The sequence below is a fragment of the Gossypium hirsutum genome, chromosome A02 (genome assembly GCF_007990345.1).
Source record: "Gossypium hirsutum isolate 1008001.06 chromosome A02, Gossypium_hirsutum_v2.1, whole genome shotgun sequence".
NCBI lineage: Eukaryota > Viridiplantae > Streptophyta > Magnoliopsida > Malvales > Malvaceae > Gossypium > Gossypium hirsutum.
This window is the reverse complement of record NC_053425.1, coordinates 55262928-55287221: the sequence shown is the minus strand read 5'-3', so window position 1 is coordinate 55287221 and position 24294 is coordinate 55262928. Positions and strand designations below refer to the sequence as shown.

The 24294-nt window shown below is 32.9% G+C and overlaps 1 protein-coding gene and 1 long non-coding RNA gene across 4 annotated transcripts; both read left to right on the top strand.

The window, feature by feature from the left end:
• Positions 1-812: 812 nt before the first annotated feature.
• LOC107951986 (vacuolar protein sorting-associated protein 45 homolog) lies at positions 813-7690 on the top strand. Of its 3 annotated transcripts, none has more exons than XM_016887187.2 (13): positions 813-1148; positions 1791-1992; positions 2130-2209; positions 2781-3008; positions 3274-3399; positions 3506-3586; positions 3665-3806; positions 3920-4098; positions 5302-5457; positions 5896-6003; positions 6087-6208; positions 6852-6983; positions 7183-7690. In XM_016887187.2, exons 1-13 carry the CDS (start codon positions 1059-1061, stop codon positions 7241-7243), a joined length of 1707 nt encoding a protein of 568 aa, XP_016742676.1. In that variant the 5' UTR covers positions 813-1058; the 3' UTR covers positions 7244-7690. The 3 variants fall into 3 exon arrangements, with proteins under 3 accessions (XP_016742676.1, XP_016742677.1, XP_040935370.1); XM_016887188.2 differs by having other exon boundaries at positions 815-1148; positions 3277-3399; XM_041079436.1 differs by lacking the exon at positions 813-1148 and adding an exon at positions 1442-1585.
• Positions 7691-14355: 6665 nt separating this feature from the next.
• Positions 14356-19747, top strand: LOC121212715 (uncharacterized). The gene is made up of 4 exons (XR_005908037.1): positions 14356-14382; positions 14853-14937; positions 16588-16683; positions 19686-19747. It is a non-coding gene; the product is annotated as an uncharacterized lncRNA (long non-coding RNA).
• Positions 19748-24294: the final 4547 nt, after the last annotated feature.

Here is a 24294-nt window from a genome sequence, read left to right as displayed (position 1 = left end):
TTATAATTTTTAATTTTTTTAGTTTTGAACTTATCTGGAACCAATCTGAACAACTATTTGTCTAGATTTATTCAAGATGTAATTTTTATTAATTATTATTTTTATAATTTAAAAAAATGTTGTTGTGACATGCTATATCAGCATCCTTTCACGTGGCATGCCACATGTTGTCTCCTGATGGCTATCGTCAGTCACACCTTTAATGGTAAATTCAATCAACTAATGGTTTCTATTAACAGAAGGTCCACTTGATTATTTTTATTATTATTAAGGACTCAATAGAAGGCACTCTTTTTTTAATGTTTCAATTGATTTCTTTGTTTCCTTTTTTACTAAGGGTTTTTTTTACCCTTAAGCATTTCTTTTATTATAGGGATAAATCAACTTTACACATAAATTTTAATTCAATGTGTAATTTGATATATGAGCTTCAATTTGGTGTAATTACACACATGAAATTTTATTTTTTCGTTCATATGAACATATAAAGCTTTAATTTTGATTCAATTGTACATATTTAAAGAAATAAATTATTTTTTATTTTTATATTGGATTAATATAATTATTTGTGTATATAATATAAAAACTTAAAAAATAATTCTTCGTAAATAATGTTATTAGATGTTTGTAAAAATTAAATCAACCTAATTTCATGTATAAAATTTTAGAAAATTTTAAAAAATTATTACTATGCAAAAAAAAAAAATTTTGGAGGCGTGAGGGTTAACCAGATTTATCCCTCCATTATTATTTACCAACATTTACATATTTTCCCAAAAATAAAAACGCTGCGTTTGAAGCTAGAGCGAAACGCTGCTTTGGAATCTTCCTCCCTTTTTTGCATTTTAGATTTCTAGAAATTCTATTGCGCTCCATGGCCTACGCTTAATTCTTGAGCCTTAAGCAGATCTGGATCTTCTCTTTGAAAGAAAAAAAAAAGGAAAAGAAAAAGAAACACGTTAAAAAGGGTTTCAACTTCCCGGGAACATCACAGCTCGTTTCTTGATCATTAATCTCAGCTGTCAGTTCTAAAGGGCTAAGCTTAGAGAAGATCGAAGATGGTGCTGGTGTCGGCCGTACGGGATTATGTTTATCGGATGTTGCAAGACATCTCCGGCATGAAAGTCCTCATTCTTGATTCTCAAACGGTAATTAATTTTTCTGATTTTTAATCTGTATTTACCTTAATTTTAATAAATTTTAACTTATTGTTTTCGATTTTATCATTAATTCCAAATGTAAGGTTATTTTAATTGGAAATAGATTAGTGCTGGAAATTGTTATGAACCGAGAGGTAGAAATCAGGGGATTTTAGATAATTAGGACCTGAAGCGATCATTTTCAATTTATTACAAACAGATTTTGTAATTTAATTGGCAATGAAGCCTCGAATTGCTTCTAGCTAATTAGGGTGAGCTTATTGTTTTGGCTTTTCAGTTTGGTTGTCTCTTGAATGCTGGAATCTGCAAGAGATCGGTTGGTGTGGCTTAGGCCTTAGTGTAGCTTTTATGATCCTTTTTGTACAGTGCAATTTCAGATTCTGAGGCCAATTACCATCCGCTTAAGTTACCAATCAAATGCTGTGGTATTACATTCTTATATTTGATGAGACAGTAATGTTTGCATCACTTTTTTGTATGATAATCGAAGATTATATTTTGCATTTTTTTGGGCTAATATATGTAGCTTTTTCATGGATTAGCATAATACTTAATACTAATGAATCTTTAAAAGGAAAAAAAAAATGTGATTTTGATTATGTGTAATTTATTCTGCTTTCTGAGTCATAGGTTAGCATTGTGAGTGTTGTTTATTCCCAATCAGAGCTACTTCAGAAAGAAGTCTTTTTGGTAGAATTGATAGACTCCATCTCCAAGTCAAAAGAATCTATGTCGCATCTCAAGGCAGTTTATTTCCTTCGGCCTACATCAGAAAATATTCAATATATGCGGCGTCAACTATCTAACCCTAGGTTTGGAGAGTATCACTTGTGTAAGTTCTTTGCATCTTTCAGTATTTGATGTGGCCTGTAATTTCATTTTACTGTGAAAATGTGCAAATTGTTTTATTACCTAGTTTTAGATTATTTTTTCTTTTTGGTCCTTTTTCATCTCATTGGATTTTTGCAGTTTTCTCAAACATGTTGAAGGATACTCAGATTCATCTTTTAGCTGATTCAGATGAACAGGAAGTTGTTCAGCAAGTCCAGGTACATCTAATATGCTGAATTGTTTCTGACTGGTGCATATAGCTTGCAGTACATCATCTGGCTCTCTATTTAACAGTAAAATTATCACAACTACTGAGTCTATAATTTATCCATAATTGGATAAATAAGCTATCCTAGAATAAAGGAAAAGAATCATATCCTGTGCATAAGTGAGATCTCCTGATGTCAAGAGAGCGCATTGCTTAATTAAAAATTGAGGACTGTTTTATTGTATTATTTTTTTCCTTCTAAGACCAACTAAATATTTAACATCTAAGAAGACCATTCCGTTTGTGGTTTGATCTAAGTATCAATGGGGAATATTTTCTTTATGCCAATATTAGAAATGATGCATTACCAAAATTGACAGGGTTGATCTAATCATTGTTATGCTAGCTTGAAGGTTTTTTTAAATATGTAGTCCAATTGACCTCTTTATATGGGTTAACCTGAATTTCCTTAATAGCATATTCCATGCATTGCTGTATATTTCAGAGACGCTCTATAATTTTACATCAGAATTTGAAAGTTTACTTTTTACCCTTATATAGTTGCTGCCTTGATGTTGCAGGAGTTTTATGCAGACTTCATTGCAGTTGATCCTTATCACTTCACTTTAAACATGCCTTCAAATCACTATTATATTCTCCCAGCAGTTGTGGACCCTTCTAATTTGCAGCATTTCTGTGACCGAGCTGTTGATGGTATTGGTGCAGTTTTCTTGGCATTAAAACGGAGACCAATTATTAGATATTCAAGGGCATCTGATATTGCAAAAAGGATTGCGCAAGAAACAGCAGTAAGTAAAATTGCAATCCTAAAACGATTACAAATATTTATACAAACAATTGACAAGAATTTTACTAATAAAAACTGTTCTAGCTTTGGCTTGATCTATTGTGTCCCGAGTCCTCCAATACATGTATGCGTTACATATTTCAGAATGGTTTTAAAGTTTTGTCTTGGGCAAGAAGCTTTTAGCTTGTTCCAGAAATCTGGAGTCATGAAAAGGAACTGATTTTCTTCTTCTTTTTCCTTTTTGTTGTCTTCTGTGTGTCTGATAGAAGCTAATGTACCAGCAAGAAAGTGGTCTTTTTGACTTCAGGCGGATGGAAATGTCTCCGTTGCTGCTGATAGTTGACAGAAGGGATGATCCTGTGACTCCATTGCTGAACCAATGGACCTATCAGGTACATGTAGTTCTGATTCTTTTTTAACAATTTCTTAAATACAAACTATGCGTCCTGTTATTTTCACATGGTAGGAATATCACAGTTACTGGATTACTTTCTGTAGGCAATGGTTCATGAATTGATAGGTATTCAGGATAACAAAGTGGATTTGAGAAGCATTGGAAAATTTCCCAAAGACCAACAGGTTGATTGCATCTTCTCTCTGCTAGACATATTTGTTTAATATTACAGTGGTTTTATTTTTGTGGTCTCTTGCTTTCAGGAAGTCGTGCTTTCATCAGAACAAGATGCTTTCTTCAAAGCTAACATGTATGAAAACTTTGGAGATATTGGAATGAATATCAAGCGGATGGTGGATGATTTTCAGCAAGTTGCTAAAAGCAACCAAAATATACAGACAATAGGTTCGTATGAGACAGAATTGAATATTTTAGATTTATTATTAGTAAATCTTTTTGTTCATTATTACTTTGTTGTTGAGATAGGTCAATAAGTTATTATGCTTTGAAATATGCAGAAGACATGGCCAAATTTGTAGACAATTACCCGGAGTACAGAAAAATGCATGGGAATGTTTCAAAGCATGTCACATTGGTAACAGAAATGAGCAAGATAGTTGAGGAGAGAAAGCTTATGTTGGTTTCTGAAACTGAGCAGGATTTGGCTTGCAATGGGGGGCAAGTTGCTGCTTTTGAGGTAGTGTTCATGTGTTTGTTTTATCTACGTTTCAAATTTTTTGGCTTCATATCTGTTTATGAGTCTATATATATCAGTCGGTTCCACATTACAATCTGTTATTCCATTAAGATACAGAAGATATAAATGCTATTACAATTGGTGGTTTCAAGGTAGAAGCATCAAGAGGGTGAATCTGAAATATACCGAGGGGCTTTAGACCAAGGGACCAAGGGATTGGATCCTAGGAGTTGCATAGGGGTGTTGCATTTGTTGTTAGAGATGTTGAAAGTGAAAAGCTTCCTAGAATGTTTGAGATTGATCGATAAAAACTACTGTTGAAATGGATAGATGATGATTTCTTGTTGTTATGTGAAATCGGAACTTTTGTCAAGGGGTAACTGTTGGTTCAGTATCTATTGAGCTTATGTTTGTTTCTCACAATGTTCTTGTTTTAAGACAAGGGACAAAAGGGTTTGTGGAAGATCTAAGCAGCAATATTCTTTTCCTCTTACACACATTAAATGATATACTCTTGGAGAAAAAAAAATTAGAATGAAGAAATGATATTTAGTTGTAGCCAAAATACCTGCTGCTATTTGTCTATGTGCATGATTAAGACTGAAGATTCAAAAGCCTGGGAAGGTTTAAGAAGCGAAGCTCTTCTTTGATGAGGTTTACTATTCTGTTTTCCTGTTAATTTCTATTTCTGATGCTACACTAAGGGATACTCAGTCATGACATATTAGGAAATAGTGGCCAGAATTCGTAGGAACAAAATAAAAGAATGTTAATTTTCCAAGTAGATATCTAAAGGAATTAGGATGAACAAAGATTGAAGAAATATAGTTTATATATTGACTCTGAATTCTTGTTGGAGATGATCAATGGGATGTGTAATCAAATAACAAATTTTTATCTAACTGATTATGACAAAAGAAATGACACTATATAGTGGAATAGAGACTAGGATTTATTTACAGTACACATATTATGCTGCAGTTTAAGTTGTCTTGGTTATTACTCATCAAGTTTTCGTTTAGTTGAATCTACCTTATCTTACCATGTACAGATCAAAAGTGGGCCTCAGTATCTGTTTTAGTCATTTGATTCGGTAGTGGTTTTTTTTAGTTTATTGTTTGGAGATATAGATGAAACTCCATTTAAACTATCATGTTACAATTGACAAACTCTAATGACCTTATTTACATGCTTCTTTTTTAGGCAGTGACAAATCTTTTAAACAATGAAAGTGTATCTGATATTGACCGACTTCGCCTGGTAATGCTGTATGCTTTGCGCTACGAGAAGGAGAGTCCTGTCCAGTTAATGCAGCTATTTAACAAACTGGCATCTCGGTCTGCCAAATACAAGCCTGGGGTAATATAACTAACGTTGAAATATTTTTGCTTGAAATTTCTGTATCATCACATTTGATTTATATATATTTTTTCTCGTGAACATACATTCCATTGCTAAATTGTTTGTGACCGACTGTCCTTGACCAAAATTTAGTGCTCATCAATTGTGTTACAACCAGATATCTCTTTTGGCAATCTAGTTTTCTAATTAAAAATTCTTTTTATTGGTAAAACTTATCCATCTATTCAAGCTGCATGCATTTTATATGATATGCAGTGTCATTACTCATTGGTTAATTCTATCTGATGCTTAATCAGTCAGCAATAATGTTTTCTTTTTGGACCAAAAGTCACCAATAATTTTTAATAACTATTCGTCTATTCATGTTGTCATTTCAATTTTGGGGGGGGGGTGGGGTGGGGATCTGGTTATAATTTGTTGGCAATTCTGGAACAGCTTGTGCAATTTCTCCTAAAGCAAGCAGGGGCCGATAAGCGTACTGGTGATCTTTATGGAAATCGTGATTTTCTAAATATTGCTCGCAACATGGCTCGTGGACTGAAGGTTTGATGGAAAATATTTTATTTAGTTGCTAGGAGACTGTTTCTTCATTTTCTCATGGATTATTTTCAAACTTTTCTTACTAGGGGGTTGAGAATGTGTACACCCAGCACCAGCCTCTTCTTTTCCAAACTATGGAAAGCATAATCAAAGGACGACTGAGAGATGTGGACTACCCATATGTTGGAAATCATTTTCAGCAGGGCAGGTTTGTTGCTATTTATAAAGTTATCGAACTTTTTTGGGAAAGTTTGCAGGAGATCTCGGTTTCTGAATAACTGTATGGCTACAATAAATTTAATATCAGCTATTTAAAGCTTTAAAGTAGACGCCCTTTGATATTGTAACTTGCATATTTAGTTCTTTGCTGGCATCCTCTGAAGTTGATGCTTGAACATTTGAGTAATATGTGGCTGCTAACTTTGAGTAGTAGAGCCTGTTTTTTCTTGTTGCAAGATGATCTAGAACTCCTGAGATTGAGAAGTAAGTTGATGCAGAAATTATTTGAGAGAGCTACAGTGAGCGGCAGTGTAGATCTCTGGGGTACATATTTCCATACTGAACAAAGCAACACCACCAACTGAGCTGAAGCACATGGGCTTTGGCCATTGGTCATTTGCAGGCCTAAACTAGCCTTTCTTGTTGAACAAACGATGTCAGAATTGCTTGAGAGCATTCTTTAGCGGACCACTCTTTTTGAGTAGAACTTTTTCAATACATAACAATTCTAGGAAGACTATTCCTTGTGAAAGATGATATTGTTAATGATAAAAGCATATACAAGGAAAAAAAAAGATATATAAAGATCGAATTAATAAAATTTCAATAATGCTTGCTCCATCTGTATACAGGCCACAGGAGGTGGTTATATTCATCGTTGGTGGAACAACTTATGAGGAATCACGCTCTGTTGCTCAGCTAAATGCCAGCAATTCTGGAATTCGTTTTATACTTGGTGGAACAGCAGTTCTCAATTCTAAGAGGTAGGCTTTGGATATTCACTGATTCTTATACCAAATAAATGCATGCTTATCTGGAATAAAATAGGTTTCCTAGTGATCTCTATGTAGTCCCTGTAAAGTTATTTTATGAAAATGCTTTGTAAAACGAGTAAATGTTGGTTTAATGATTGCCGAGCCAGCTCTTCTTAAACTTGTTTTGGTTTGGGCTCTTAAAATGCAGGTTTCTCAAGGACTTAGAAGAAGCTCAGGGGATAGCTCGAAGCAATGCCAATGTTGTTTAAGTCCAAATTGTGGCGTATATATACGGAGCATGAGAAGCATGTAAATAAGCATTTCTGGGTCTTTAGTTTAGATTGGCAGTGGAACTGTGTTGGCAAAAGCAATATGACAAGGTGAGACTCGTGAAATCAGCTCATTGTCCGTGTTTAAGATGAGATAGATGGTTCGACATTCACCATTGCAGAGTATAAGTGAAAGGTAAAATTGGCTAACCCCCTCATTGTATTCTTCTTTAGGGGGCATTACCCTATTTCTTCTACATAAAATTTTGTAATTTAGTATTCAACTCCTCCTTTTGTGTTTTGCTGTTGTGTACCTCATTGATGCATCTAGTATTCACCCATGTATTTGTATCGTCATCTGATTGTCAAAAATAGAAGCTGTAGTTTTCTTTTTTAAACCATCACTCTTTTCGAAAGGGAGAATGAAGATTTTATTATTTATTATTATCATCATCGTCATGAATGAATAGTGGGAGCAGGTTATGCATGCTAAAATCGTATAACATATCATTAATATTTACATTAGTAATCGTATTCACCTTTAGTGCTACAACTAGGGTAACGAAAAATAAAATCCAGAGTTTGATGGCTGAAATCAGCGGGAGGACTATAGTAACCGATAATTTTAGGTATTATATATTTTTGAGTCAGAATTTTATTTGAATTATTTTACATTTATCTGTTTTTTGAATATTAATAATTAATGTTATAAAAATTTTGATATGATCATGCATTCCTGTTGGGTTTGTCTAATGTTTTTAGTTAATTTTTATATTCTGGTGATCACTTGTAAACTATAATGTTTTCGTGACTATCAAATGATCGTATGGTATTCAATATTGTATGATATCAGTAATAGATGTATTTTTTATATAGGATGGTTCAACTTTGCTTTGGCTAAAAATAAATATTTATTCAACATTATTTTTTGTTTGTAAAATTGAATTGAGTCGGAAAAAAATTTCAATATCCGGTGAACACAATCTTTTCACGGTGAAAATGATGAAAAGAAAGTTGAAAGTCGAAACTCCTAAACAGGTGTCGGAAGTGTGATTGTAGGGAAGAAAGGTGTCTGCTAGTATATTGAATTGGAAACCTCCTGCCCTCCAACCCTCACAAACCCAATTAATACCAAGTCTTAAACTTTACAATCCAATCTAATCCAGAACATTCACAATTATTTATAATGGTTTTATTTTTCTTAATATATGTATTTTAATTTAATATCTTGTCTCATGGTAAAATTATCGGTATGTCAATTTCAAGAAGAAAAAGAATTAGGAATTTAGATTGAATTTTTGTTATTTAAAAAAATTAAGGATTTATATTAAATTTTTATTATTTAAAAGTGTGTCAATAGAAAGTATTTTTTGTGTTAAACACTTCACACAAGACCATTTTACCCCATCAGTAAAGAAAAAGCCAATTTTCTTAAATAATAAAAAATGTCCTAAATACGTAACCTTTTTCTTGAAATTGGCATATAACTTGGTCCTTCCTCTCTCTAACTTCTTCATTTATTATTAGGGTTTACAACTGTTGAACTTGTTAAAAAAACTAATCAAAATAATTATTTATTAACATGTTATTACTCTAAATTTTTATTTATAAGTTGTTCTTAAATCTTTATTATTATATATTCTTTCAAATACACAAATAATACTTTAAAATTGAATAAGCAAAACCGATTGAGAATTTAAAATGAATCAATTGCATATATTCATTAATAAAAAAAGTGAAGCATATGTGAACATTGTTTTTTAAAATCATTTTCTATATATTATAAATTTATAAATTTTAAAATTAAGTTAGACTTATTCATGGGCTGAATCACTCACCTAAATTCAAAATTTTATTCAAAAAATAGATGTATATAAAACTTATGATTCTTTTCCTAAATAAGCCAAACATTAGATAAAAATTTTTTAACCTAAACTCGACTCGAATATATTATTATAATAGATAATTATATTAATCATATATTTTAAATAATAATTATATATTTATATTAAATCACTAACTCAATATCAATTTAATTTATTACCATAAAATGAAAAAAAAATCCAATCCAACTAAATAACTTAGACGAAAGTATAAAATTTTAAAACTAATATTTAATATAACAAAAAGTTTTGGTCACCGATTCATCTCTATGCTATTATTTTTTCTTTGACCTTCATTGTTCATAATATCTATAGGCATAGATATTCATCGTACCCCAATTTCGAACCTGCAAATGGGAAATAATATATTTTCTAACATTAATTTTATTATAAATTTTTATTATATCTGTTTTTTTATATAATGTCTAAAATTATTTAGAGTTTTTTTTTAATCTTTAAATAGGAGAATAATGCGCTTCAACTCAATCGATGCCACGTCTTCCTGCACTGGCAACAATATCAATACCAATCGAGTTAAGACTCAATCAATATGCTAATCAATATTTTGAGAAATATTTATTTTAGTGTTTTTAACATATTTAATGTATTATATTTTTAAAATCTATTTTTATATAAAAGCTAATCTAAAAAAAATTTAAATATAAATGAACTGAGTTGACTCGCATTTATCCTTCTAAATTTGACTCGATTTTTCGAATAGAACTTAATCTAAACTTAGAAAATAAATATAAATATTTTATATAGGACCAATTTCAACCCGACCAATAAACAACTGTACACATTACATTAATTTCATTTCATTAATTCGTTTACTCACTTTGAATAATGTAAACTGATTTATCAATATATGCAGTTGGACTTGGGTTGATAGATATTCTGTAATAGATTCTCTCATTCAAATTTTTTTGCAGTCACAATCCGCGGTAGCATCTCATCTCAGCTGCACTGCAATCATTATTCTAATCTTATCCCATTAATTTCTTCCCTTCAACCAAAAAAGTTTATCAGTTTTCATTATAGTTTTCTTCATGTATTTATTAAAATCCGCTAAAATTAATTTGGTTAAATTTTATTATTAATTTTTGAAATTTAAAAAAGTTATGAATTTAATTATTATATTTTATTTTTATTAATTTTAATTTTTATATTTTTTAAGTTTTAAAATTTTAGTCTTGATCTAAGTAGTAATAGTTAAATCCTTTCTATTAAATTTAACTACTAATCATGTGCTATGCATACAATTGTATATTTAGTCTATATTCTCCAACTGGATCATTCTAATTCCTTATATTTATTGAATTTTGAAATTTCAATCTTAATGCAAATGAAAATCATTAATCCATTACTTGAATTTTTAATAGTAAGATATGGAAATAACAAGCTGATATGATATTATACATATGACAATATGTTTACCACATCAGATTTTGGAAATAGCATAACTTAAATGAATAAATTTAATAGGTACCATTTAATGAGGACTGAAATTTTAAAATTTGAAACTACAAGGACTAAAAATGACCAAATTAAAAGTACAATGACTAAATCCACGAGTTTCACAAAGTATGGACTAATAGCATAATTTAACCAATTATTTTGTGCAATGGTAATAAAATGAAACAATATATATTATAAATTTTAATACTAGTTATTATTATAAATGGGTGGAGAAATTATTGTTAAGCTCAATATATACCAAGAGGGGGATTGGATTAGTTTTTTAAAATTTTAAAGCAAAGATGACAACAAAAAAGGTCTTAAGTATTTATAGTGGTTTGGACTCAATTGCCTACCTCTACTACCTTAACAAACTGATGCGTGCTTGTATTCATGAATTCGATTACATGACGCTAAATTTCCTGATCGTCTAATTTTAGTATCGTTTCAAGTTGGTATTCAAAGTGAAATTGCGAGTAACGGAAAATAGGTTGAATAAAATTATCAAAGAAGGCTTTGGACGGATGACTTGTACGAATCAAACACTTAGAAAAGAACCATCGATATAAATGGTTGTGACCCAATTTCTAAATAGTGAAATAACAAATAAGTCTTTGAAGAAGAAGTTAACTGTGACTCGCTATTTAGCAAAATAGGAACCAATAGTATGTTTGAACGCCACACTTCGAAAAATAAAGAAAGAATGGAAGTGATAAGTTCAAAAAGAAAGGTTTTAACGCCACAAGGAGAACCTTAATAAGTCCAAGTAAGTTAGACCACGAACAAAGAGATAGAATTCTCACACAAAACTCAGAAAAATTCATTCAACATTGTCTAATCAAAGTTTTATTTACATGATATTTATAGGCACTTTTGTGACTATTCAAATGCCTATGTGAGACTTTTCATATTTGGCCATTAACTAGTATTATTACAAGCACTAATTTCATTTTTAACTCTTATAGGGAAGCCAATAAGTCATGTCTCTTCATTAGAATATGATGGAGTTGAAAAGGCAAGCCAATTCTCCTTAATGAAGACTTAATGTATCCTTAATGTGTTTAATTGATGTCCCTTCGGCTCCGTTGAAACCAAATTATAAAATCTTGTGTAACGTCCTCTTAATGGCATCATGATGAAGGTTTAAGACTCCAAAAATGTTCAGACTTGAAGAGTTTCCTTTTGTCCATTAAACAGCCTCTATAATGTTCTTTAAAAAGTTTTGAAACCGTCCAACTTGAAGAGCCTTTAGTCATATGAAAGTCACCTGCAAAAATAGATAATTAAGCATTAAAAAATAACTTAATACACTCATAAAAACAACATATTTAATAACACTCATGCACACGAAGTAATTGAACATGCAACTTAAATCACCTTATTTAAAATGAAAATAAACACACTTTAATTTATGCATTAAAAAGTAACAGCCAAATTAAATAACATACTTATATAAACAAACTCAAACATATTTAACAACTAAGATGCTTAAATGCATGGTTTAAGATGCAAACTAAATGAACAAATGAGTTACTTAATGCATGATGTAATTTAATGATGCAAACTTTAACTAACATGGGAGTTACATAATGCATGTCATAATTTATGATGGAAACCTAACTAACATGAGAGTTACATAAGGCATGGCTTTATTAAATGTAGAACACATAGTGCATGTCACACTTAAAAGATGTATATTAATAATGCAAGACATTAATTAAAGATGCATATAATAAACAAGACATAATTAAAAGCTATAGAATTAATTAAACTAAACAAACAGCCACATGCAAAACCTTGCATGGACTCGGGACATTATTTTGGGTCCAATAAGGGTTGGACATCTCATGTTCAGCCTAAACTTGCTGAATCAGGCCCATCATCACCTTTTTAAACTTCTTTCATCTAGCAAGTGTTATAAACCCGATGAAAATTTCAATTGGACCCTCTTTTGAAACAGACAACTTGGAGTTTGGTCTACTTAATGAACTTGTATACACTTCAATCGTTCCCGTACATGTATCACAAACCACAACTAAGGATTTACTAAATTCACTAATTTGAAATTTTCAAGGACAAGGTTTAACCTTTAGAATCTCTATCATTTTGAAAGGCAAGATCGGGTCACTTCCTCTTAAGGATTTCTACCCAAAACCTTAAAGTAAATCCTCACAAAAAAGATCAATAAAGTGGAGAATTGATTAAGACCTTAAGAAAGTAGATATAGAGCAATTAAACACTCTCACAATACAAGGCAACTATAAGATCCTATACCTTACCTGATCGTCGGGTCCGGATACCAAGTGTCACAATTAGCCTGAGTTACTTAACAATAATTCTAACTTGAATTATTTACAACTTAAATATTGCGAGGATTAATTCATATTTATCACATAACTTTTCTCTAATCTCTTTAATTATCAATAGGTTTCAAAATATAACTTTAAATGAACTTTCTACAATTTCTAAGATTCTTCCAATTAATTTGCCTTATAAACATGTATATGTGTATTTATATATACAAAAATTTGGAATTTAAAAACTTTAATAAAATTTCACTTATTTGAACCCCGAGTGACCACTTCCAGACGTACAAATGGCCAGAGTAGAAATCCTGCACAGAAGATGTAAAAAGCGGTATCCACAAGTATACAGGTCAGGTTGTAATATAGTTATAACGGAGTAGGTAAATACATTGAGGATCATACCCAAGGGAGGCGAGCACTAAATTAATTCTAATCTAAACATATATGGATCTAATTAGTACGTTTAATCAAATTATAGTATAAAGCATCAAACGAAAGGTTTTTGATCAACTATACTAAAAATAATAAGAAAGGAAATAAAAGAAAAGTAAATAAATGAGAAACGAGAAAAGTAAATAAATGAGAAACGAGAAATCAAATAATCAAATATGTATAAAATCTAGGCATGGGTGATTAGCTCACTTTGGTAGTCATAATAAGCTGTCATCTTGGGCTTTCTTGTTGAGACAACAGTGCACACAGATGTCCAAAACGAGACAGAGCCCATAGAAGAATTGATAGTTGAAGATAATAATAAGTTAGCCCTAAAATCCACTCTTCTAATAACCTAAATTTCACTATAATTAAAAGATACACAATGTTAAGACATAAAGGAAGAGGGAAGTCTCTCAACCCTACCTCAAATCATTCTGTGAGATGTTAACTATAACACCCCTAACTCGTATCCATTGTCTGATTAGGGTTACGAAGAATTATTGATTAATCAAAAATCATACAACATTATAACATTAAATATCTTAAACATATCATAAGCCATTCAATCACATGCATTTTGTCCCTAAAATGAGCCTTTGTTGTAACATCCCGAAATAAGGCTTAGTTAGAAGAACCACAAATTCAAGGTCGAGAAATTATTTTAATATTATTTTTGGTGTTATAGCATGATTATATGAGAGCATAAAAATTTTGGTGAAATAATTTTAGCGATTGCTTGTTTAATTTTGAAAAAAGACTAAATCGCGTAAAGTACTAGAATTGTGTTCTATTAGTTAAATATGTTAAATAGCTAGATAACCAAAATTAGAGGTCTTTAAAGAGAAAATGGACCCTTAAAAATAGGATGGCCGGCCATAGGGGACAAGAAAGTTGAAAAGTAAAAAATTTGGTGGATATTAGGTGACTTTTTTGGTAATAAAATAAAATAACAAAAAAGGTTGTCATCTTTTTCTTTCTTCTTCTTCAACCATCAAAAATGGCAGCAAACATGGGGGTTTTGAAAGCTTAAACTTTCAGCCATTTAGTTCCCTTGCAAGTAAGTGATTTTAATGACCTTTCTTGATGATTTTTGTATTTTTAGGACCCTTGTAGCGTGAGCTAGCTAATGAGTGGACTATTTTGCAAAATGGTTGAAAGTATAGGTTTTTCCATGAGAGAATTTATGTTGTTTGCTGAATTTTTATGGAAGAAAATGAGTCTTGGTTGTGTAATAATAACTTGTGTGAAAGGATTTTCATGAAAAACCCCTAAAATGGACCCTTTTGTAATGTTGTTAAATGGATGGTAATTGTGTGAAATGTTTGAAATTGAGAGATGCTATAGGTATAAAAAGAATTTGACTAGGCTTGGGTAATAAGAAAATTTGATTAAAATCGATTTACGAGCCTAAGGGTAAAATCGTAATTTTTGTGAAAGTCTAGGGGTAAAATAGTCATTTTTCCAAAGTATAAATTATGGAATGTATTGGTTAATATGATGATTAAAGTAGTGAAATTATCGTTATAGATCAATAAAATCGAGATTTGGGCTTAAATCGAAAAGTACAAGGTTATGGACTGAAATGGAGTATTTAGCTGAAATTGCATTCGAGGTAAGTCCGTGTGATTAAATAAGCATGATATCCATGTTATTGTTAATATACTTGAAATCTATCTTGCTATGATTGTATTGAATTATATGTTGATGATATTGAATAGGAGAATGTGATGCCAAATGTTAATAACATTTATGTGATGATTGAATACATTGGAAATTGATGGAATATGATATTCCATTGAAACGAGTAAGTTGTGCGTAAATATTACAACTTTATCGTTGTTATGCATTGTATGGTTAATTTTGCTTAAAATGTTTGAATGTGGCTATGAGAAATGTATGATGGGACTTAACGTGATAAACTCCTGGTTGAACCTTAAGAATAGATTGGACATTCATGTCATGACATTTTGGTGATATGTGTGCTAGTGTAAGACATGTTTGGAACATGGCATCGGCATGATATGTGTCAGTGTAAGAGCATGTTTGGGACATGGCATCGGCTTGATATGTGTCAGTGTAAGACCATGTCTGGGACATGGCATCAACACCAACAGATGAGAGCCAGTGTAAGACCATGTTTGGGACATGGCATCGGCCTCGATATATGAGAGTCAGTATAAGACCATGTCTGGGACATGGCATTGACTTTGATGTGTGAGCCAGTGTAAGGCCATGTCCGGGACATGTCGTTGGCATCTTACCCTATGTTTGAAACTTATTGAATATCCGGTAGCATTCCAAGTGATTCAACGGGTAGTTCAAAGCTTGTGATAAAAGCTAGAAGGTAAGTATATGAGCATGTTGAAAAGGTACAGGTATGTACTCGAAGCTCAAATACTATTACGATCATGAAATGATGCATCTTTGGTAATGATGCAAATAAGTAAGCTATGCCTATGAGAATGAAATATTGATGACCTTATGATTATGGTTCTATGCTTATGATGTACCAATATGTATTTTTACCATAATGTTTAAAATGGTTTGTAAAGGTGTTATAAGCTTAGTTACCATTATTGTACACTAAACAGTTTTGGGACAGCTGCAGTAGTCCAACTTGGAAAATACACCAAAAATAGTTGAAGATTGAGAAAAATATGGAATTAAAGCTAATCGAGCCTAGTTTCTTATAAAGGAAACGATGTAAGCAAAAAAAAAAATTCATATTAAGAGATATTTGAATTTGTGTGAGACAGAGTCAGAACAATTTCGAAATCCCCTGTTCTAATTTGAGAATATTATTGAAAATTGTAAAAAAAATAGTTATGGGTTATAATTTATATGAATAGAATTCTTAATGAGTCTATTTTCAACAAATATGGACATAAACATCATCTGAGTCTCGTACTATGAGATAATTAATTTTCAGTGAAGACGGGTCAGAACTGTCAGACAGAAAAAAAGGGGTGTCTTTAAAGAATAAACTATATTAATTGGCTGAACCAAAAATTTTGGAAATTTTATACTAAGAAGATATGTGAGTCTAGTTTCAGAGAAAATTAGTGAAACTTAATTTTGAGTTCCGTAGCTCCAAATATAAATAATTTAATAACTGTGACTCGAGAAAACAACTTGACCCAAACATAAGTAAAAGTACAAATATGGTTGTATTACCTTGAGGAGCAAGTTGATAATTGATTATTATTTTTCATATGGTCTTACTAAGCTATAAAGATTACTCCATTCCTTTCCTTTTCTTTAGTGTTGTCAGGTTAGCTCGGGATTGGAATCATTGGAGGTAGCTTCACACTATCAAGCCATCATCTTTGGAATATTGATATTTGTTAAGCGTGTTCAAGTAAGTGGCATGTATAGGGACTAGGTTTTTATGATATGTGTTATTATGAATAGCCTAATGTATTGGTCTATAGTGAGTTATTGGTATATGGCCAAGAGATGTGTCTCATATTGATTATGGTTTGTGAACCTATCTATCTATGCTATGTTCTAATGTATGACGTGATTATGCTTGGTGGCCATATATGGTTGGTGTTAATGTTATGAATGTGTCTTAATATGAGATGCTAAACCATTAAAATGGTGTCATGATATGTGTCCTTGGTGTATAAAGATGTGAAAGATTAAGGGTAACATAAAGGCTTGGAAAATAACCTAAGTGTTGGCCACACGGACTGAGACGTGTGTCTCGGCCATGTGAGGGACACGGCCTGGAGGCATGGGTGTGTGCCCTGGCCGTGTGAAGTCTACACTTAATTTCGAGAATTTAATGCGTCACATGGCCTGAAGACATGGGCATGTGCCTTGGTCGTGTGCCCTAAATTGATGATGACGTCATAAATAGAGAACTCCATGGGCAAGGGACACGGGTGTGTCCCAAGCCACATGGGCGTGTGAGAGTACATGGCCTACCAACACGGACATGTGGCCCTGTTTCATGATGAAAAATTTTTAAGTTCTCAAATGTTTCCAAAGTGCCTGATTTAGTCTCGAACCACCCTGATGTATGTTGTGGGCCTCGTAAGCCCGTTTAAGGGACGTTGTGAATGTGAATGAAAAGTTTTAAATAGAACAAAATTTTATGGCCCGATTTTGGTTGAGTGCATATGTTCAAGTCCGATAATGCCTCGTATCCTGTCCCGGCGTCGGACACGGGTAAAGGGTGTTACATTTGTGTAACGCCCCAAAACTCTCGAAACCCAAAAATCCTGAAATCCTGAACTTTCTTTGTTTTCGATTTTGATAAAATTGTGTTTTTGTTCCTAGCCATGTGATAATTATAGTAGGTCTTAATTAAGGTTTGAGTTCGAACCTAGGGGTAAATGAAATTATAGTTTAATTATTAAAAGGACCTTGTTGGCAAGTATTTGGGCTCTTAAATAAAGATAGGGGAAAATGACATCAAAAAGCCTTGTGGAAGAGTGGCTAAGTGACGCCACTTAGAGTGTAAGGAGGTGGCGTTAGTGGCTAGCAAGGAGATCCAAGGTTCGAATCCTAGTTTAGTATTTTTATAAGTTTAAGGCCTTCTAGAAGGATGAAAGTGGCGTGAAGATGGACTCCAAGGGGAGTGATCAGAAGAGAAATTTGAGGAGAGGATCAAGGGGTTATCAGGGATAAAAACGAGGAGATGAGAAGTGAGGAGCAAGTGGAGCCGAAATGGGAACTTGGGCTTGAGGAATTCAGCCATAAAGGTTATAAATAGGTGCTGAATGCAAGGGTATCAGGCTAATGCTGAAATCTTTTTCACCTTGCTACCGAAAACCTTTTTCACTTCAAGATCCAAAAAGCCAAAAACCCTTTTGTTTTTCTTTCTTTCTGCCGATTTCTTTTTCTACTCTTCTTCTTTAATCTGTGCCAAATATACCTTATTCACCATACTAAGTTTGGAAGCCGAATCTTCCAAGGGCCAAATACTCTTTGACCGAATCTAGTGTAAGTGTTGCTTTTCCAGTCGGTTTTTATTAAGGTATCGATTATTGTTCCTCACTTCTTCTAATCGGTTTTTGGGTAGGAATAGGTGTCGAATTTTAGTTTTTGGATCCCTGTCGATTTACTCTTCAGGTGAGAGACGTTGATCTAGGAGTTGATTGTGGTTAGTGATTAAAGAAGGGGTTGTCATACTTGTCGCGCAAGGTAAGGTGAAAGGTGATTTTTCGGTTTTAGTAAAAATATGTATTAAGCATGCGATTAATTGTAGGATGATATCGTTTGTAGGTTGGTGACTAAGGAAATCGCAGCACGCTTGCTTGCCAGGTGTGTACATACACTGCACACACACAATGAATTAGCAAATACCGAAAAGCTGAAAGTTGGGCTACGGTAGTCACAAGAGTGCGTGAACACTCGTGGAGAGGAAACTGATAGGTTGCCTGAGGCCCACGGGCAATTCCGTGGACTTGGGTTGAGAATTGGCCAAATGGGCCAAAATGGGCTAAATAGGCCTGATGGGTTGTTGGGCGTTGGGCCCATAATAGGCAAGGATTGATAAGTGATGCTATATGTTAGGAAATTTGTATGTGAGCATGAATATAATATGATTTGGGCCTAATGGGCCATATGAATGTGAATTGGGCCTAGTGGGCCATAAGAATATGAATTGGGCAGAAGGGCCATTTGAATAAGATTGGGCCTAGTGGGCTATATGCATGTATGTAGGGGTATTGGACCTAGTGTATGATGACTACGTAAAACTAAATTAATTAATTGAGACCGTGGACAAGTCATAGGGTTAAGGTGTGGCAACGGGTATATGCATGTCTAGGATTGGATCTAGGGAGAGCTTGGTACTTAAACGATCTTAATAACCCACCTCCTCTTCTCTGGAATCCTACTTGGTGCATAGTATTCGTTCACCTTAGGTCGCGGGGCTTGTTCATGGGCTAAGGTAAGTGTAAACCGTAATTAAGGGAAAATTACTGAAATGCCCCTAAGGGCGAAAATGACCAAAATACCCCTAGGTGTTGAATGTAACTTTTGTGGATGTGACATGCATACATATGATGTTCTGCTTAGGTTGCATATGGGGTGGGAATTATGGTACGGAGGAAGTATATTCCGCATGGTTGCCTGACAATCGTGGATCCACCGATGGCTTTTAAAGCCTAATATGTAAATGAAGGTAGTTCCGCAACCGGGCTACCATTGGTGTGTGGACTGAGTGGGTCGATATTTATATCCCCACATGGTGTGATGGGGGACGGAGCTGGTGTGTAGCGGATGGATAATTTGAATGGGATTGCATTGCATGTTTGATGTATGATGATTTTTGAATGCTTGTTTTCCATCGAGGATTGTACACACTGAGTTTGTGAAAACTCACCCCCTCTTTTATTTTATTTTCAGGTGATGCTCAATAGACGGTTCGATGTTTGGAGGGGATCTGGGTGGCCAGCTAGCAAGACAAATTTGGACCTTTTTTTTTAAGCTTATAAGTTTTATTTTATTAAGTATGTTTCAGACCAGATTGTAATAAGGTTTTCATTATGCTATTATTACTGGAAGTATTATTATTTCCATTGTAATTACGAGAAGTTGAACATGGGTTTCCTAAATTATAGTATGTTTTCTACGTTTTAGCAGCTTAATTTCTAAATGATAAGTTTTCTTAAATCAAATGCTTAAAACAAGGCTTTCGCAACTGAAAGGTGTGTTTATTAAGGTTTCTATTGTTTAAGAAGGGTTTTCAATGAAAACACAGTTTTCGCTAAAACACTTCAATGTAACACGTCAGATTCGGCCATGATGTTTGGGCCGGGTTTGGGGTGTTACAATTTGTGGCCTTAAAAATAACTTAGAAACAATTTGAGACTAATTTGAAACAAATTACAAGATTTATGAAAAAGTTGAAAAAATTGGAAAACAGGGGTCACACGATCGTGTGACATCACCCTAGGTCGTGTAACTTTCGAACAAGGGACATACGGCCGTGTCCCAGCCCGTGTCCTCACCCATGTAACTCACTGAGATTCCCCACACGCGCGTATGCTAGGCCATGTAACTCACTAACTTGGAACCTTAAGAAATTCTCAAATGACACACGGTCATATCGCCAGGCCGTGTGTGTTACACGACCGTGTGACAACCCGTGTCCCAAGCCGTGTGAACACAAAAATGCACCTAAAATCATGACATTTCAAGCCTAACTCATGCTTAACTAATCGATCCATGTGGGCATATATTCAAGGGATTCAAACACCACTCAAACACACATAAACATACCAAATCAAAACAACCTAAATCACCTAACCAATATGTCATTCGAAGGCACCACAATAGCATTAATACATCAAATATGTGCCAAAACATGTCTCAAATTGACCACTTTTAAGCCATCATCAACTTACCCAAAAGAACCTTGTTCACAAGCACTTTAAAGTGCCAAAATGACATAGCTTAACAAACATTACAAGTCCATCAACCAAACACAATCTTTAAAGCATAACATACCAAATCACCATTTCGTAGCATCCTATATATTTCAAAACCACATATTTATCTATATATACATGCCACTACCCTAGGAGATACAAAAACTACCAACTTAGATGGATAGTGTGAGCCAGTTGATCGATCGTTCCAAAACATCAACAACGGTTTTCTACAAAACAGTCCACAAGAACCGATAAGTTCATATAACTTAGTAAGGATATAATATAACATTTAATCTAAATACAGTTAGACACAGTTCACATACTATTTGATTCAGGGTTACTAGAATATAATCAAGGGCATGTAAGTGCATTCAGGAGTACTAAAGTACAAATAGGGGCATGTATGTGCAATCAGGGGTACTGAAGTACAAATAGGGGCACATATGTGCAATTAGGGGTACTGAAGTACAACAGGGACACGTATGTGCAATCAAGGGTACCGAAGTAAAAACAGAGGCACGCATGTGCAACTAGGAGTACCGAAGTACAATAGGGGAACGTATGTGCATTCATACAATAGTTATATACAAACATTTTAACTAAAGAATGATAACATAAGATTATAAATAGAATTTCATGTAATTATTGAAATACTATGAACTTACCTGTCAAAGTAATTTAACTATCAGGGACTAATTGGTAATTTTTTCCATTTTCCTCATATGTCTTTCAGTCGATGAGATTCTTGATCTAAAGTATAGCTTAATTCAATTAAATCAATTTTAAACCACATAAACAATCAAGTTTATGCATTTAAGCCCTTTTAATTACATTTTACGAATTTACCTCTAAACTTTTACATTTTATTCAATTTAGTCACTAAAATAGAAACTATTAAAATTTGACATTTAAGCCCCAATACACATAATCGGTTCTAATTCCATCCACAATCAGCCTTCCATCGCATGAAAATTACAATATTTTCGTCCTAAATTTAACATACTTACATATTAGTCCTTAAATGCAAAACTAATCAAAATTCACTTAACAAAATAGTCTTAAAACATTTCCAAGCTTCAAAATCTTCCCTTTAATATCAAGAACATCCAAAAATCATCAATGGTAATTTTAATAAACTTTAACAATTTTGAAAACGGAGGTACAAATTAACTGGACCTAGTTGCAGTGATCTCAAAAACATGAAAATTACTAAAAACAGATCAAAAACGACTTACATGTGGGGAACCAAAGCTTGGCTGAACCTTGGTTGTTAAAAAATGGTGTTCTCCTTTTTCTTCTTTGCAAAATCAGTGGTGAAATAATAAAAAGGGAAGAAGATGACTTTTACTTCAATTTTATCACATTTTATTATTAATTTGATAAAATAATAACTTTGTTTTTCACCAAACCCATACATGTAACCGTCCATTAATAATAGGGAGGGTTAAATTTCCTTACTAATCCTCAAACATTTATTACTTAACACTTCAAATAGTAAAAATATCAATATATAAACTTTTCAAGTTTTTATGATTCAATCCTTTTCCTTTAATTAGTCATTAAATCATTAAAATTTTCGGACCAAAATTTAATACACCTTTACAGTAACTCCGTAAATATTTAATAAACATATTTGCGGCTCGGTTTATGGAAATAGAGTCCCAATATCTCATTTTTTTAAAACCACTTGGCTTCAGGGACAACCCACTTGCACTCAACTAATTTTCCAATTAAATAAAAATTATCAAATAAAATTCACTTTATCATTATACTTGACCCGTACGTATTAAATAATAATATTTACATATTCACTCATCGAAATTGTGGTCCCAAATCCATTATTTTCGACACTATTGAAAAATGGGCTGTTACATTAACATTTATGAACTCGATAGAAAAGTTACCACAACTATCGAATCTAGTTTGGAAAAAGCTTGAGAAATGTAAAAAGGAGGACCCATTTAACATGAATACATCTTGCAAAATATTAATCCTTAATCAAGCACCACAAAAATTTTGAAGCCTAGGAAATTTCACGATATTAACTAAACTAGGGAATATACATGTCGATGGAGTTACGAGTGATTTAGAAATTGCCTTTAATCAAATAACCTTACCTAATAAGAAATTAGGGTTAAAGAAACTAGAAAGCACTCACTTTTTAGTAGAACTATGCGATAAAGTTAGCACTCAACTATAACAAATATCAAAAGAAGCAATACTCGAATGACGTAGGTGGAATGAAAATATAACTTTAGATTTCAAGGTAAATATTGACAAATCCCTCTTGAAGAAACATTTTTTTTGAAAACTCTATAAAGATTCTTAATGAACTTGAGAAAAGGGAAATCAAGGATCAACTTAAAAGATATCATGATAATACCTTCCGGAACCAGGATCATAGGAACTATTTAGTGTCATTAAGTGATAATATGTTTATAAATGTGGCTAATCACCTTGATTTGTGAAAGGTATTTTCTATGATAAATGCAGGACAAAAGAACATATTTAAAGAACGGGATAAATAGAGAAGGGCGGAATGGCATGATGGACGTTGGACCAACACTGATAGAAATGGAATCAGGAAAATGTTCTCGAGCACATTAATCGAGCTTACTGATGGCTCCAGCAGCAAAACCTAACATCATTGAATGAATTTTAAATTTATGTATATTATGAACTAATAACTAGGTTAGAACTTAATTTATTGATTCAACATAAATGGAACGCTTTGAAAATTTGAAATTGGATTTGAAACAAAGTAAGTGTCGTGACACAAACCCTCTGTGTTGTAACATCAACAACAGACTCAAGAAATTAAGCAAACTAGCTTGATGTCGCGACATAGTAGACAGAATGTTACAGGGTTTAAAAACTTCAAAAGTACGTCGCGACATCAAACCTTGATGTCACGACAATGGTAGATTACCAAAGATGTCATAACGTGGAACCCTTGTGTCGCGACATTGCTGTAATTTTCTATGGGGACAACTGACCCATTACACAACATGCCAGCATTAAACATGTTTTAACATGGTGGAAGGCCCTAAAACACCTATATATTACCTTAAAAACACTTTTAAACATAACTTTAACTACTTTTAAAACTTTCATCTTGCTAAAACTCCTTAAAACCTTAAACCCCTTGATTTCTTCTCATATCTTTCATTGTGCTATAATCTCTTCTCTTCTTTGTTCTCCGGTGCTAGTTATACATTAAGTATTCATAAGGGAAGTCACCACAATCATTGGGGAGAAGATAACAAGATTCTAAAGACAAGGTTAAGAGTTCCAAACCTAAAAATTACTATTCTATGGTTTATATTTAATGTTAATTGTTAGTATTTCTAGTGAACATTATAGCAAATACGCCTCCTAGGAAAACTAGAAAGACCACTATACAAGAGACTTTGATAGTTTTAGACCCTCAAAAATTTCAAAATATAAATGTCGAGAAATACTTTATCGAATTGCAAGGAAAAAACTTTTATTCAAGAACGAGGGTTCGAATCATCAACGGTTTTGTGCAATGAGGTTTAGACATTAGTCTAATATCATCGATGGGAGAGATTTTGTGTCAC